Source organism: Echinops telfairi, unplaced genomic scaffold (assembly GCF_000313985.2).
Source record: "Echinops telfairi isolate 266 unplaced genomic scaffold, ASM31398v2 ScPeMD7_4;HRSCAF=17, whole genome shotgun sequence".
Classification (NCBI taxonomy): domain Eukaryota; kingdom Metazoa; phylum Chordata; class Mammalia; order Afrosoricida; family Tenrecidae; genus Echinops; species Echinops telfairi.
In genome coordinates, this window is record NW_022103900.1 from 13,213,226 (window position 1) to 13,226,763 (window position 13,538).

Here is a 13,538-nt window from a genome sequence, read left to right on the forward strand (position 1 = left end):
TTGGAGAATTAAGGGAATTATCTTCCAGCTCATATAAGAAATTGTTTTTGATAGAAAATTTTAAGTTTTAAAACTTTTATTTAAATGCTTGTCTTCTTTAATACACATATGGGGTTGGAGTTAATCTTCTTGTATTAACCCATCCTGTATACTTAGAATTTATACAATGCAGAATTAACAGCACTTTGGTAAACATGCAATCAATTCATCCTCTCAACTTATTTGGAGTCTATTTAAGGGAAGACTGTTCAGGTTAAATATTTAGATGGTACAAAATCACTTGCTTAATTGTCAAATACGTGCTGTCTATAAACGTTTAAAAGATGAGGGGAAATAAAAATTTTAAAGTGAGGAGTGAGGGGTGCGAAGCCCGAGCTAAGGGATAGATGAAGAGCTGAAGAGGCATGGTGAGAAAATAGAGGACCCCTGCAAATGGTTTCTTAGAAGAGAAGGAAGGCGATGACGTCAGGAGGCGACAGGACTTATTAGGACTTATGCTGCAAGCTTGCGCAGAAATAATCGGTGAAAGGAAATGGAAGATGCTTGAGAAGGAAGAAATCAAATGAAAACTGCAGTCCCCTGGGAATCAGGAAGACAAGCATCCGAGGCGCAGGAGGAGTGGGTTCCCACCACCGGGAGTCAGTCAGCTCTTCCCCTGAGCGCTAAAGCCTGGCCGCAGGGACAGATACCAGAGAAGTGAAGCGCGGCAGAAAATCTAGCCCCTTGTGGAGCTTCTGCTCTAAAAGAGGAGGCATTGAATCTTCTTACTCATTCCACAGGCCTGCATGGTGCAAAGTTTCCAGTGGAGGAAATATGAAAAGAAAAACAGGACTCTGAAAGGAAGACTGATCATGATGAGAGTAGCGGCATGCCCCAGAGCCCCGTTCTGGGACTCCCAGAGACCGCTGGCAGCCCTTTCAGCTTTGGAGCACCACGTTCTCCTGGCACCTACCAAATGGCTCCACTCCAAATGGTACCACTGGCCTGTCTGTTTAGATTATTTGCAGACATTGCTTAAGCATTTTCATAAAGCCTAATTCATTGATACCAGTTTGCAGAAATACAAATTTACAAAAAAACTCCGTATATAGCACTTATCATATGTACGCTCCTAAACATTTAGGTTATTTAGAAGGGTGCTGGTAACCACAGACTTTGAAGCTGCATCGCCTGGTTCAAATGTGACTTTAGGACTTACTATCAAACTTACTCTGGTTTCTGTTTCTACTATCTCGGTCAGTTTCCTTATCTGTAAACTTGAGATAATACTAAGGAACAAATGCGGACTATGTGCACAATGCCTAGAATAATAACTCAGCACACTGGAAGTGCGATAAAGGGTGCTGTACATTTTGAAAATATATTTCTACAACTTTTGTTATTCTCTTATCATCTCTAAAGGCTGCTACTCCAATAACGCTTGTCCACACTCCTGAAAGTTTTGTCTGGCAAATGCTCAGAAAGGAGTGATTTTGTTGAAAGTGCTTATTCCAATGGTTATTTTTTCTGTATGTGATAGATGATTAACTTGTGATAAAAAGTAGTCTTGCCGATGACACCTACAAAAGTTTCTAGAAAATTCTTCAATGAATCAATGTTAGAGCTTTCTGGTTCTCTAACTGCTGATATTCTCCAATCAGTTCTCTTCCTAACATGGGCAAATCATTTGTAGCTTGGACTGCAATTCCTTCCATTGGTATCTCACAGCAACTGTTTTAAAAATATTTTTAAAGAAAAAGCAACCCTTTGTTAAATGAGTTGCACGTTCTATGGGCCTGTGGGCTATGTACCCATACACTGCAGAAATATTTCTGCTTTTGCACTGTTTCTCATCTCTGCTGATTGCAATGACCTAATGTCAGTCAGACCTAAAAGCTCTATAAATATTTATTTTAGCCATTGTTTCATGACTCTTGTTTAGTTCCCAAAGAGTCCTAACACAGGGACACAGAGCAATTATAATCATGAAAAACAAAATAAAACAAACAAAACCTAATAAAGCAATTCCCACTTCAGAAAGGAACAAAGCCACGGAGACACCTTGTTTAATGCTGGTTTTCTGTGTGTGCAGCAGGAGGTTGGTGCAAGGCCTTGTGAACCCAACGAGCAGTCCCTCTCGCCTTGCATTTCTTTGCTAATGCCAATATATGATGCCATCTTGACCCGGATGTTGAGACACAGAAATTCTACCCACTTTCACTTTCCTGCTCTTGATGTTGAAGTCTAGGTTGGTACACTTATTTCAGGACATTTAGAATTGTGATCTCAGCACTTTTTCTTTCAAAACTGATCTTGGGAGTGGCTTATTTGGTTTGCTCACAGTTCTGAGAATGTCTAAATCAGAGGTCATTGAACTAAGCTCTGGGATCCCAACCAGCCATTGTAAATAGTCTCATTAGAACAGGACAATGCTCGCTCGTTTAAATATTGTCTGTGGCTGCCCTCAGGTTACAATGGCAACTTGAGTGATCACCACAGAGACCATGTGGCCCATACTTAAACCAAGCTCACAGCCATCAAGTCCAATCTGACTCCTACTGAGCCTGCAGGCCCAGGAGAACTGCTCCTTTGGGTTTTTGAGGCTGATTCTCTTACAGGAACAAAAGCCTCATCTTTCTCCCATGGAGCAGCTGGTAGGTTCTAACTCTTGACCTTGTGGTTAACAGGCCGATACGTAACCAATTATGTCAGCAAGGGCACCTAGTATGGACCATAGTGCCTGAAGTACTTACTGTCTGCATGGGATCATCTTATAAAATAAGAGCAATACCCTTTTACAAGTAAGATGCCTAGCTGGGGGTATTGGGATGACTATAGAAATCCCATTAGATAGATCAGCAGAGGGGCTTAGTATAGAAAAGTAGGGAGAGAGCACAAGGAGAATTCTAGAAAAGTCAAAGTTACTAACTCCTAGAAGGATCGTCTGGGGCTTGAGTACAAAAGGGAAGAAGGATCCAGAGGAATAGGGCTCACCCAGCTGATTCTGATACTGCTGAGACAGGATGAGGGGCTTCTGGACATTCCAAGAGACGCCAGAAGGTGGGGGAGCTGCTACTGCTGCCCTCAGATCAGCAAGAAATAGGAAGGAAGTCCCTTTTTGTCTTCCATTGAAGACCAGTCTTTTTTCTCCTTATTTGCAAAACTTAACAGGACACTTCCAGTGCAGGATCTTGGAACTACAGCTGTAGTCTCCCTCAACAGCATTTCTAAGGCAAGTGGGGAGGAGCATATTTGGAGCTGAAATACAATAGGTAAATGACCGGCACAGACCTAGAGAAGGGAGGTGACCCAGTTGTTGCTCACAGTAGGCTAGAAACCAAGCTCCTGACCGCAGTCCACCCAGATTTCTGTAGTTGGACTCCTCCTGCGATCAAAGGCACTCTGAGTTCACAGTGCTGGTGTTGAGCGCTGTTGGCTCCCATTTTTGTCTTATCTGGCTTTTATCTTTGCATGTATCAAATATTTATTGAGTGCCTTCTTCGTACCAGGCACCGTTCTAGGGCCTAGTGATGCAATAGCAAACCGAACAACACAATTACTCGTGTATTTCATTCAAGGGGACGTAGGCAACAAGCAACCACGGCAACAAGAAAAAGATAATAAGATGTGGTGCGTCTGAGGGAGAAAACAAAGCCAAGTTGGACAACAGCGAGTGCCAGGGAAGAGGGAGTGCAGAGAGTGCAGGGAAGGAATGCGGCATTTAATACAGACCCGGAGGAGGCGGACAAGCCAGCCTCTGGCAGAGCAGAGGACAGCATTCTGGGCATTGCAGAGACCCAGGCAAGAATGAGGGGGCTTCAAAACGGTCATTTTAAAATTCCATTCACTCTTATTTCCATTCTCTCAGGAATTTGTTAAAGACCACTCACTTCACATGAGGCTTGTGAAGAGAGTTGAGTCTAGAGCCATGACAGATGAGCACAGAATGTCTATTAAGTTATTCCTCCTCGTCCCCCCCCCACCTGAGCTGTCGCTATGTACAGAAGTGTGCACTGTACCATTGCCTTTGATATTGAGCCCTTGACAATACAGTGATTACATTCCTAACAAAAGTTTGGTCATCTGACATTCTGATCTGGGGTACATGCATGGATCCAGACATTCTGCGGACTCTGGTTGAATCAGGCCTTTATCACATGCCACGGGAGGTACCTGAGGTGTTTCTCTAATTGGGAAGGTAAATTTGATGACTGTGGTTATATTCTAAAGCCTCTGGTGTCTCAGGAAACACCACTCTCCACAACGCCATCGATTCCATTAGGTCCAGTGTTTTCCCTCCGTATTGTGCACTGCTGATTCCTGCAGTAGATGTGGTATTTTTAGGTACATCAAAGGCAGACAGGGATGCTCATGAGCTCTTGGCAAATTATTAGATTGTATATATCTTAGGTGTTTTCTTAATCTAATGTTTTTATTGTATCTTATTAGGATCATTTGGGATGTGAATATAGTGACATTTAATTGGTGATTTATTTTACTGCAGATAAATTCGTACCATGACTGCTAGGTGCTTCAAGGGAAAGACTATGTTTTATTCATCTTTCTATCCTGAATGCCTAGCATAGGTGGAGACCAAAACAATTTAGAGAATAGCTTAACATATCGGAAGAATTTCCTAAATTCAAAGTCCCAAGATAAGGACTTTACTTACATGATCCCATGTGATCGTTGTAAAACTATATGGGCATTGTGAAACATGATATTTCCAATTTAAAGATGAAAGAAAAATTGAAGCTCTGGAAAGTTCCATAATTTGAGCACATTTCCAAGGGAAGGCGTGCAAGGCTCCACAGACATCAGGCTACATAGTTACTGAGTCGGTACTTGTCGAATTGTTGGAAATATGTAGCAGCCTGCTTCAGCAGATGAAGCACTGCTCCTCCATATCTTCCTCCATTGCCTTGATTTTTCTTCCTCTACCCTACGTGGCTTTGCTAGAAAAAAGTCTCAAGCACTACTCATTTTATTTCTTTATACCTATCATAAATCCTAGCATCCAAATGAAACATTAACTGATCACCATGTGGAGCACAGGAGCTTTCTAAGCCAAAACTCAACCAAACCCTTCACTGTCAGGTGGATTCTGACTTACAGTGACCTTTACAGGATAAAATTAAGCTGCTCAGCGGGGCTTCCAAGGTAATAAGATCTTTACGGAAGCAGACTGCCACTTCTTTCTGCCACAAGGAGTGGCTGGTAGGTTTGAACCGCTGACCTTTCAGTAAGCAGCTGAGCATTTCGCCAGAGAATTAAAATGTAAAGTTGATAACCTTTCTTGATTTCTTTTTTAAATGAAAGAATGCTCAAATCTAAGTGTGTCTGTATATGCTGATGGGTAACATGACTAGCTGCTTTACTTGGCTAGCACAATGCTTTCAACTGATAAGTCAAACGAACGGCATGTCCCAGGCCGCACAGGGAAGTGTATGAGCAGCCAACGGCCTTCATCTGTTGCTGCAGCAGTGCACTGACAGTGAGCAATTACGCAAGGAAGAAGAAATGTGAACGTGTCTATAAGAACGTGACAGAAGAGGATGCAACTTGGCAGCCACATACCAACTCGCTAAAGGTCAAAACCTGGACTTGGCACTCACGTGTCACAGAACTCGCTTATCTGGAGGTTTCAAAAGTGCCTTCCAATGTGCCCTGCTTATCAAATAGCAAGGCAAAACAACCAAAAAACCCCAACCACCCAAGAAACATTTGTTGTGCTCCTTCCTCCAATTTAGCAGGCTGCTCTGGAACTGGGTGGCCAATCCAGGGAAAATAGGGCTGCAGAATCATTAGGAAGCAGCTGAGGAGCCTACTCCAAGCCAAGGTAGGCACGGGCTTTGCGGGGGTAGCCTGGGCCGTTGTAAGAGTGTGGGAACCTCAGCGAACCAAACCCACTGCCCTCAAGTCAATGCTGATACATACTGAGCCTAAACCATGTGTCTGCTGCTGTAAATAAATCATGATGGGAGTAGTTAGCAGTCATCTTTCTCCTGTAGAGCAACTGGTGGCCTTGAACTCCAAACCTTGAGCTTAGCAGTTGTGCTGTGGATGGTTCAAATCCATTCAGAGTCCATCATGCACCAAATGGAGCCTCAATATGGTAAGGGTGTTGCATTTGGAAAGTTGATAAACTGGTGAAAGACTGAGCCTGGTAAAAGGATGTCTGAGGAGACTGGGAGAGTAATGAATGCTCAGCGAGGCACACAGCATGAGCCGAAAGTGCAGGACCCTGAGCAGGAGACATCGGAGGGAATCTGTTTCAGTATTCTGAATAGAAATGTGCTGTCCTGAAACAACCTGGGCAATTATCTCCCATGAGCTAGCATATACATGAGATAGCAGTGAATCTAATTGACTGTAGGAACCCAGTTAGCTCCCTTCTTACAAAATCGAGAATCAGTGATAGATGCACTCTGTTGATATGTCTGCTCTGTCTGCTCTCTGACAGATATACGGTAAATATATAGAAATAAATATACATGTGAATATATATGTATGTGTGTACATATATATGTATACATATATATATATAGTTCTCATTTGTCACTTAGTCCATTTTGATGCTTAGCAACACTACAGGACAAAATAAGACAGCCCTATAGGGTTTTCTGGAGCCCTGGTGCCTTAGTGGTTATGCATTGGACTGTGATCCAAAAGGTTACCTGTTCAAAACCAGCAGCTGCTCCATGGGAGAAAGATGGGGCTTTCTACTCCCTTAAACCATGGCAGTCTCAGAAACTCAAGGAGCAACAGTTCTACCCTGTCCTATAGGGTCTCCGTGAGTTGGCATCAACTAGACAGCCGTGAGTCTGTTTTTTAATGTGTTGGGTGTCCTAGGCTGTAATCTTTGTAGTAGCAGATTGACGCACCTTTCTCCTGCTGAGCAGCTAGTGTGTTCAAACCACTGACCTTTTTGGTTAGTAGCCAAGCACTTAATCACTGCCCCCCAGAGATTCTATAAATATGTGTGTATGCTCATTGTCTATCTCTCTCTGTAGGGGTGTTGTTGTTGTTGTTGTTGTTAAGGATGTCAAGTTGTTTCCAGCTCATAGTGACCTATGCACAACAAAATGAAACTTCGCCGGTCCCGAGCCATCCTCACAGGCTCACTAAGCTTGAAGCCGCTCTATCAAACTATCTCATTGTCAGTCTTCTTTTGCTCCGACTCTCAATTTTGCTAAACATGATGTCCTGCCCGATGACATGCAGATAGTGAGTGAGACAAAGCCTAGCCATCCTCGTTCCGAAGAGCATTCTGGCTGTCCTTCCTCTCACACAGATGTGTTCCTTTCCTTGGTGATCCATAGGACGCTCAGTATTCGTTGCCAGCACCAAAATCCGCGTGCGTACATTCTTCGGCAGGCTTCCTTATTCGCTGCGCAGTTCTTACCCGCCTAAGCCGTGATTGAAGATACCGTGATGTGGTCCAGTGCACCTGAATCCTTAAAATGACATCTTTGCTTTTTACCACTTTAAAGAGTTCTTTTGGGGTAGATTTGCCCAATGCAATGCATCATTCGCTTGTTTGGCTATTGCTTTCCTGGGCATTGATTGTGGATCCAAGTAAAGTGAAATCCTTGACAACTTCAATCTTTTCTCCATGTATCACGTTGCCAGCTATTAGTCCAGTTATGGGGATGTGGGTTTTCTTTATCTTGAAATATAATCTATATCAAAGGGTGTAGCCTTTGCTCTTCATCACTAAGTGCTTCAAATCCTTATTTTTTTCAGTAAGCAAAGTTGTGTCACATGCATATTGCAGGTTATTAATGAGCCTACCTCCAATAGTGACGCAGTGTTTCTCTTCAGGGCGTCTAGCTTCTCGGGTTATTTTTCCAGCATGCAGATTGAATAAGTATGGGGAGCAGATAAAGGTTTATTTATCAGGAGATAATACTAGGCCTGCACATTTCTAATATTATCACATGTACCATGTCTACCTTGGATTGTACTAATTCCTGTATGTGTTCTATGCCTTCTCTAGATTAAAAGTTCCTAATAGCAAGTATATATTATCAACAACACTTTCAAGTATTTCTCATCAAGAACCTTTGTGGCCTCGTAGTTAAGCACTTTGCTGCTAACTGAATGCTTGGCAGTTCAAAGCAGCTGCTCTGCGGGAGAAAGGTGTGGCAGTTGACTCTGTCAGAAACCTACAGGGGCAGTTTCACTCTGTCCAGTATCGTTGCTATGAGTTGAGATTCACTGGACAAAAATGAGCCTGTGGCTTTTGCTTGGTTGGTTGTTTTTGGCATTCACTTTATTACTGTGTGATTTGTGAAAGAATTAGTTGACCAGCACGAGTACAAACAATGGAAGGCGTTAAGCAAGCAAATCTAGATGTTTAGTCACTATTTTCTATAGGTTTTTGCCAATGCCATCAGTGCAGCTGGTATATCTTCCTTCAAAACTATTATTTCTTGATCATATGTTATCTCCTGAGAGAGTGGAACACCAACCAGTTAGCTTTTGTGCACTGATTCCACGCAGTCCTTCGATCTTCTTCGATGCTCTCTGCGTCAGAAGGCTTCACAATTGTCATCAGAGGCTTAACTTTTTTCTTCTGTTGTTTCACTTTGAGAAATGCTGAGCCTGTTTCCTTTTGGATTTCTAAGTTCGGGTTTTCGCAGATTTCGTTAAAGACCTCTTCAACGTGTTGAAAAGCAAATAAGTCACTTGGAGGTCTAAGGTGCGTTAACCTAACCCAAATCATGGTGTTTTTAAATCATATCTGCGAAAGCTCAACCTTGAATCAAGGAAGACTAAAGGAAAAATGATGCATTTGGATTGTGGTGCTGGAGAACAATGTTGAAGCTAGTCTAGACTAACAGGAAAACAAGCAAATCTGTCTTGGAAGAATACAGCCAGGCTGCTACTTGGTGTCAAGAATGGTGAGACTTTGTCTCCTTCCCACTGAACATATCATCAGGAAGGACCAATCCTTGGAGATGGAAATCATGCTTGATCAAGTCAGAGGACCACAACCCAAAAAGAGAAGGGCCCTCAATTAGATGGATTGACATCATGGCGGCAGGAATGGATTCAAACATAGCTTGATATTTCCAGTGTATACCCCATAGAGATGTATAGACGTAGTCTATGTGCGAATTGTATTCTTGGCAATTAAGACGATTGGGGCTTTTCTTTTTTTTTTTTTTAACATTTTATTAGGGGCTCATACAACTGTTATCCCAATCCATACACACATCAATTGTGTGAAGGGCATTTGTACATCGTTTCTCAAAACATTTTCTCTCCACTTAAACCCCCAATATTAGGTCCTCATTTTCCCCCTCCCTCCCCTCTCCCCCTCCCTCATGAGCCCTTGATAGTTTATAAATGGGTATTTTGTCATATCTTGCCCTGTCCGACGTCTCCCTTCACCCACTTTTCGGTTGTCTGTCCCCCAGGGAGGAGGTCACACACAGTTCCATGTAATCGTTTCCCTCTTTCCTACCCATTCTCCCTTTACCCTCCCTGTTTTGCCACTCAGGGGCTTTTCTTTGAACAATGTTGTGCTGTTGTTTTTAATGAGACGCAGAGCGAGCGCCCACCCACTCAGCAGTGTTCACCCGAGCAGTGTACTCATTTCTTCAGGGTGCACAGCTCTCCTGGCTGCGTTGTTCCTCCTGCAGTAACGTGAACTCACTGACCTGTAGGCTCCTTTCTGATGTTTCATGTTGCCATTCTGATCCTTTCTAGATCATTTGTTTTCACTAGCTGGGCTATCGCTTAGTTTTAAGAAGACCCCAGGCGCCTTCTTCTTCTTTTTAATTTATGTTTGTTGTTGCCATGAAACTACCCAGTGAGAGGTACGCGACGTCAAAACTTCTGCAAGCACCATTCAGGTGCTGGGGCAGTTTGGGTTTCAGATGTAACGATTAGCTTAGGACATAATGTCAGAGGTTCAGCCAGCCTCGATGGATCCAGAAATTCCAAAGTCGCTTTCTATCTAGATTCTCCTATAGCATATTTGATCAAAATTGCAAGTGGTGTTAATGTACCTCCAATAATGGGATAAGACGGACTTGTGTATGCTTGAGCAGTTAAATGCCCTTTTTCTCTGCATCCACGTGGTATGAAATCACTATAGGTATAGCTCGCATCTTGTTAGTGGGTTGCTGCATTTTTGCCATCAGAATAGATTAAAGAGATCCATTCATTTATTTTTATCTGAAACTGATGTTGTTTCATTTTATTGATAATTTGGCTCTTTTTTTCCCCCAACCAGCAGATGATGAAGCTAACACCGGCAGAACTTATACTTTAACGGATTATTTAAAAAATACTTTTAAACTGAAGTTCTACTCCTTACGGTGGATTTCAGGTAAGAATTTGGCATGGGATATGGACAGAATTTAGGCTTTTGTTCATTCTACTTAGGGTTATGGGGAACTTTAACTCTTGTACTTTCAGACCTTGTGAAGGGAGAGTTTTCCTCTGTTTGGGGATCTGAAGGGAGAGAAGATGGAAAGAGAAATCTTAGTATTTCTTTCATATTGTTACATGCCATGGAGTTGAATTTGACTCATAGAGTCCCCATGTGACCGAACTGACCCGAGATGCCGATTGGTGGCTTCAAACTACTAACCGTTTGCTTAGCAGGGATCCTATTTCTTTGATCACACACAACCACCACCATTAAGTCGATGCCAACCCATAGCAACTCTACAGGACAAGGCAGAACTGCCCTGTGAGTTTCCAAGACTGGAACTGTTCAGGCAAGTAGAGAGCCTGGTCTTTCTCCCGAGGAGTGGCTGGTGACTCAAACTGCTGTTCTTGTGGTTAGTACTCCGATGCGTAACCACTAAGCCACTACAAAAAGTTAAAGGAAACCTGGTGGCACGGTGGGTTCAGTGAGGGACTGCTAATGAAAAAGGTGATTGGCTTGAACTCACCAGCTGCTTTGCATCAGCTACGGAGTCGGGTCCATGTGAGTCACAGCCTCGGAAGTCCTTGGGAGCCCGTTCTCTATCCTTCAGGCTTGCTGCGAGTCAAAACTGACTCGGTGGCAGTGGGGTTGGTTCTATAAAAAGTTAAGTGTGCAGTGAAATGGTAAAAGCATGATGCAGAAATGAGTGTACGCGGGTATTTTTTCACAGTTTAGAAATTCTTCTTTAATAGTTCTGTGAACTTAATTTTTCTTTGGTGTGGGCTAATTTATAGCTTCGGAAGAGGCTGACTGATAGCGTGAAGCACTGATCTGGACGTTTTCTCTCTTTAGATCATGAATATCTCTACAAACAAGATGATAATATCTTGCTATTCAATGCTGAATATGGAAACAGCTCTGTTTTCCTGGAGAACAGTACATTTGTAGGTTTTGTCACATAATTAATTCATGCTTTGGGGAAATACTGGGTGTGTTTTTCTGGGGGGTTTTCCACATAACCTTTCCAATCATGAGAATTCATCCTTTGGACTCGCTCTTTACCATACGGCTCGTGGATCTTTCTCTCCGGGAGAGGCTCCCTGCTTTGGCTCTTCTTTGTCTCCATTGAGGAGCTTTACCCTGCCCATACAATTAAATGTAAGTGCTCCTTGGGCCTCTGTCCTCACTAGCTCACCTCTCTTGTGGCGGCATGTTCTCCTTCCCAAGTGCATTTCATCTGCTTTCACAGTCTTGATGGCTTTTACTCTCATGTATGCATGTTTACCACTAACTTCCTCCAGATCCAAATCACCCTTTCTTGTCACCAGCTGGTTCCTGAACACGCATGCTCAGAATCCCAAGCTAGACTACTACTCTCCCTTCCTGTCCTAGCAAACCAAAAGTATTTTATTCTTCTTCCCGAGTCCCCAATCTTGGCAAATAGTATTCTTCTCCAAGTCACTGAAGGTAGAGGTATCAGAATCATCCTCGATGCCCTCTCTGCCAGCCCTCGTGAGCACACTGCTGCGCCATCAAGGAGCGCTCCGGTGCCAGGTTCACTGCCACTGCATAGTCCTGCTGCACACTTTTCTCACCCTTTCGGGAGCCAATGCTCTAGCTTACGCCCCTGTCACCACTCTCTACACCAGGACATCTTGCATTGCCTAAGTCCAGGGCTCAGGACAACCTCTCTGCTCTCCTCTCTCAATTCATCCACTGTGTCATCAAGGCTTTTTTTAAATCATTTTATTGGGGGCTCATACAACTCTTATCACAACCCATACATATATCCATTGTGTCAAGCACATTTGTACATCTGTTGCCATCATATTCTCAAAACATTTGCTTTCTACTTGAGCCCTTGGTATCAGCTCCTCTCCCTCCCTCATGAACCCTTGACAATTTATAAATTATTATTGTTTTGTCATACCTTACACTGTCCAATGTCTCCTTCACCTACTTTTCTGTTGTACCAAGACATTTTTAAGACACATCTGATCCTACCACTTTCATGTGCAAAAAAAGGGCTCACAGTCCCACTACTTATATCTAGGCACCAGCTATGACTGATTTTATGTGCGTTAACCTTCTCTTTCCTCCAGCACACCCGACACTGTATCATGGTAAGTGTCCTCAGGTAACACATAACCCTGACCCATTCTCGGAGCACGCACGTTTTTCCCTCATGCAGGTGTTTGTTCCTACTCTTGCTTCTCTGTTCTCATCTCCCATTCTCCTGGCCGTCTCTCCTCAGAATCCGACCTTCTCCCCTGGTTCGCAGTACTGATCACCCTACCTGACATGGGGGTCCTTCATGTGAACTAGTACGAATTCCCAAGGCACTCGCCCCCTGTCTACAACAGAGCCCTCCGCAGAGTAAGTTCTCCAAACTATTGGTTGAATGCTCACGTCCTCTTTTCTTCTCTTTGTTCCGCAGGACACATTTGAATATTCTGTACGTGACTACTCCGTGTCTCCCGATCGACAGTTTATTCTCTTAGAGTACAACTATGTGAAGGTAAAAGACATGATTTCTCACAGTAGCATTAAATGAATCAGCTAAGGATGTTATTTTATAACTAATACCAAGCCAATGGACATTTAACATTGACAGGTAAGTATTATGATGTATACTAAAAATGCACTAATTCAGCATCTAAAGGAGAAATGGCCATTGGTTCCATAAAGGACAAGCCCATGGAATATTTTGTTTTGTTTAATTCATTATCAATGCTTTCAAATAGTAAGAAGTATAATTAACATAGTATAGATACTAATGATAAGTTAATACAATATAATTTATAATACGCATTTATAATTTTAAAAGCAATTTAGTGTCAGACTTGTACATCTGGTGATAACATTACTCATTTTCTTTTCCTCTGGTTTATATGCAATAAGACTGTCAATACATAGTTAAGTCAAAGAAAGTTAAACTTCCCAGTTTTTGGAACAGGCCCTGGGAAGGGACCTAGACAAACTTCCTGCCTCCAGATCCTACCATCTACGCACCATTCCAGGGAGTGTAGCCTCAGTGCTAGTGTGAGCAGTAGCCCCAGAAAGCATTTTCCTTGCCCCAGCCATCCAGTCCAATATCGGATTTTCACACCTCCTCTCCATATTGAGGATGGATATAAATTGCTAGAAACTAACTGCAGATCCCCGCCCCCCC

General features: G+C 42.9%; 1 protein-coding gene across 2 annotated transcripts in view; it reads left to right on the forward strand.

The window, feature by feature from the left end:
- DPP4 (dipeptidyl peptidase 4) overlaps nt 1-13,538 on the forward strand; it is a 105,543-nt gene that overhangs the window by 18,302 nt on the left and 73,703 nt on the right. The window contains exons 3-5 of one of the 2 annotated variants that reach the window (XM_045299455.1): nt 10,226-10,321; nt 11,219-11,310; nt 12,804-12,884. In XM_045299455.1, coding sequence (XP_045155390.1) covers nt 10,226-10,321; nt 11,219-11,310; nt 12,804-12,884 — 269 coding nt within the window. The remainder of the gene's footprint in view (nt 1-10,225; nt 10,322-11,218; nt 11,311-12,803; nt 12,885-13,538) is intronic. The other variant, XM_045299459.1, reaches the window with a different exon arrangement.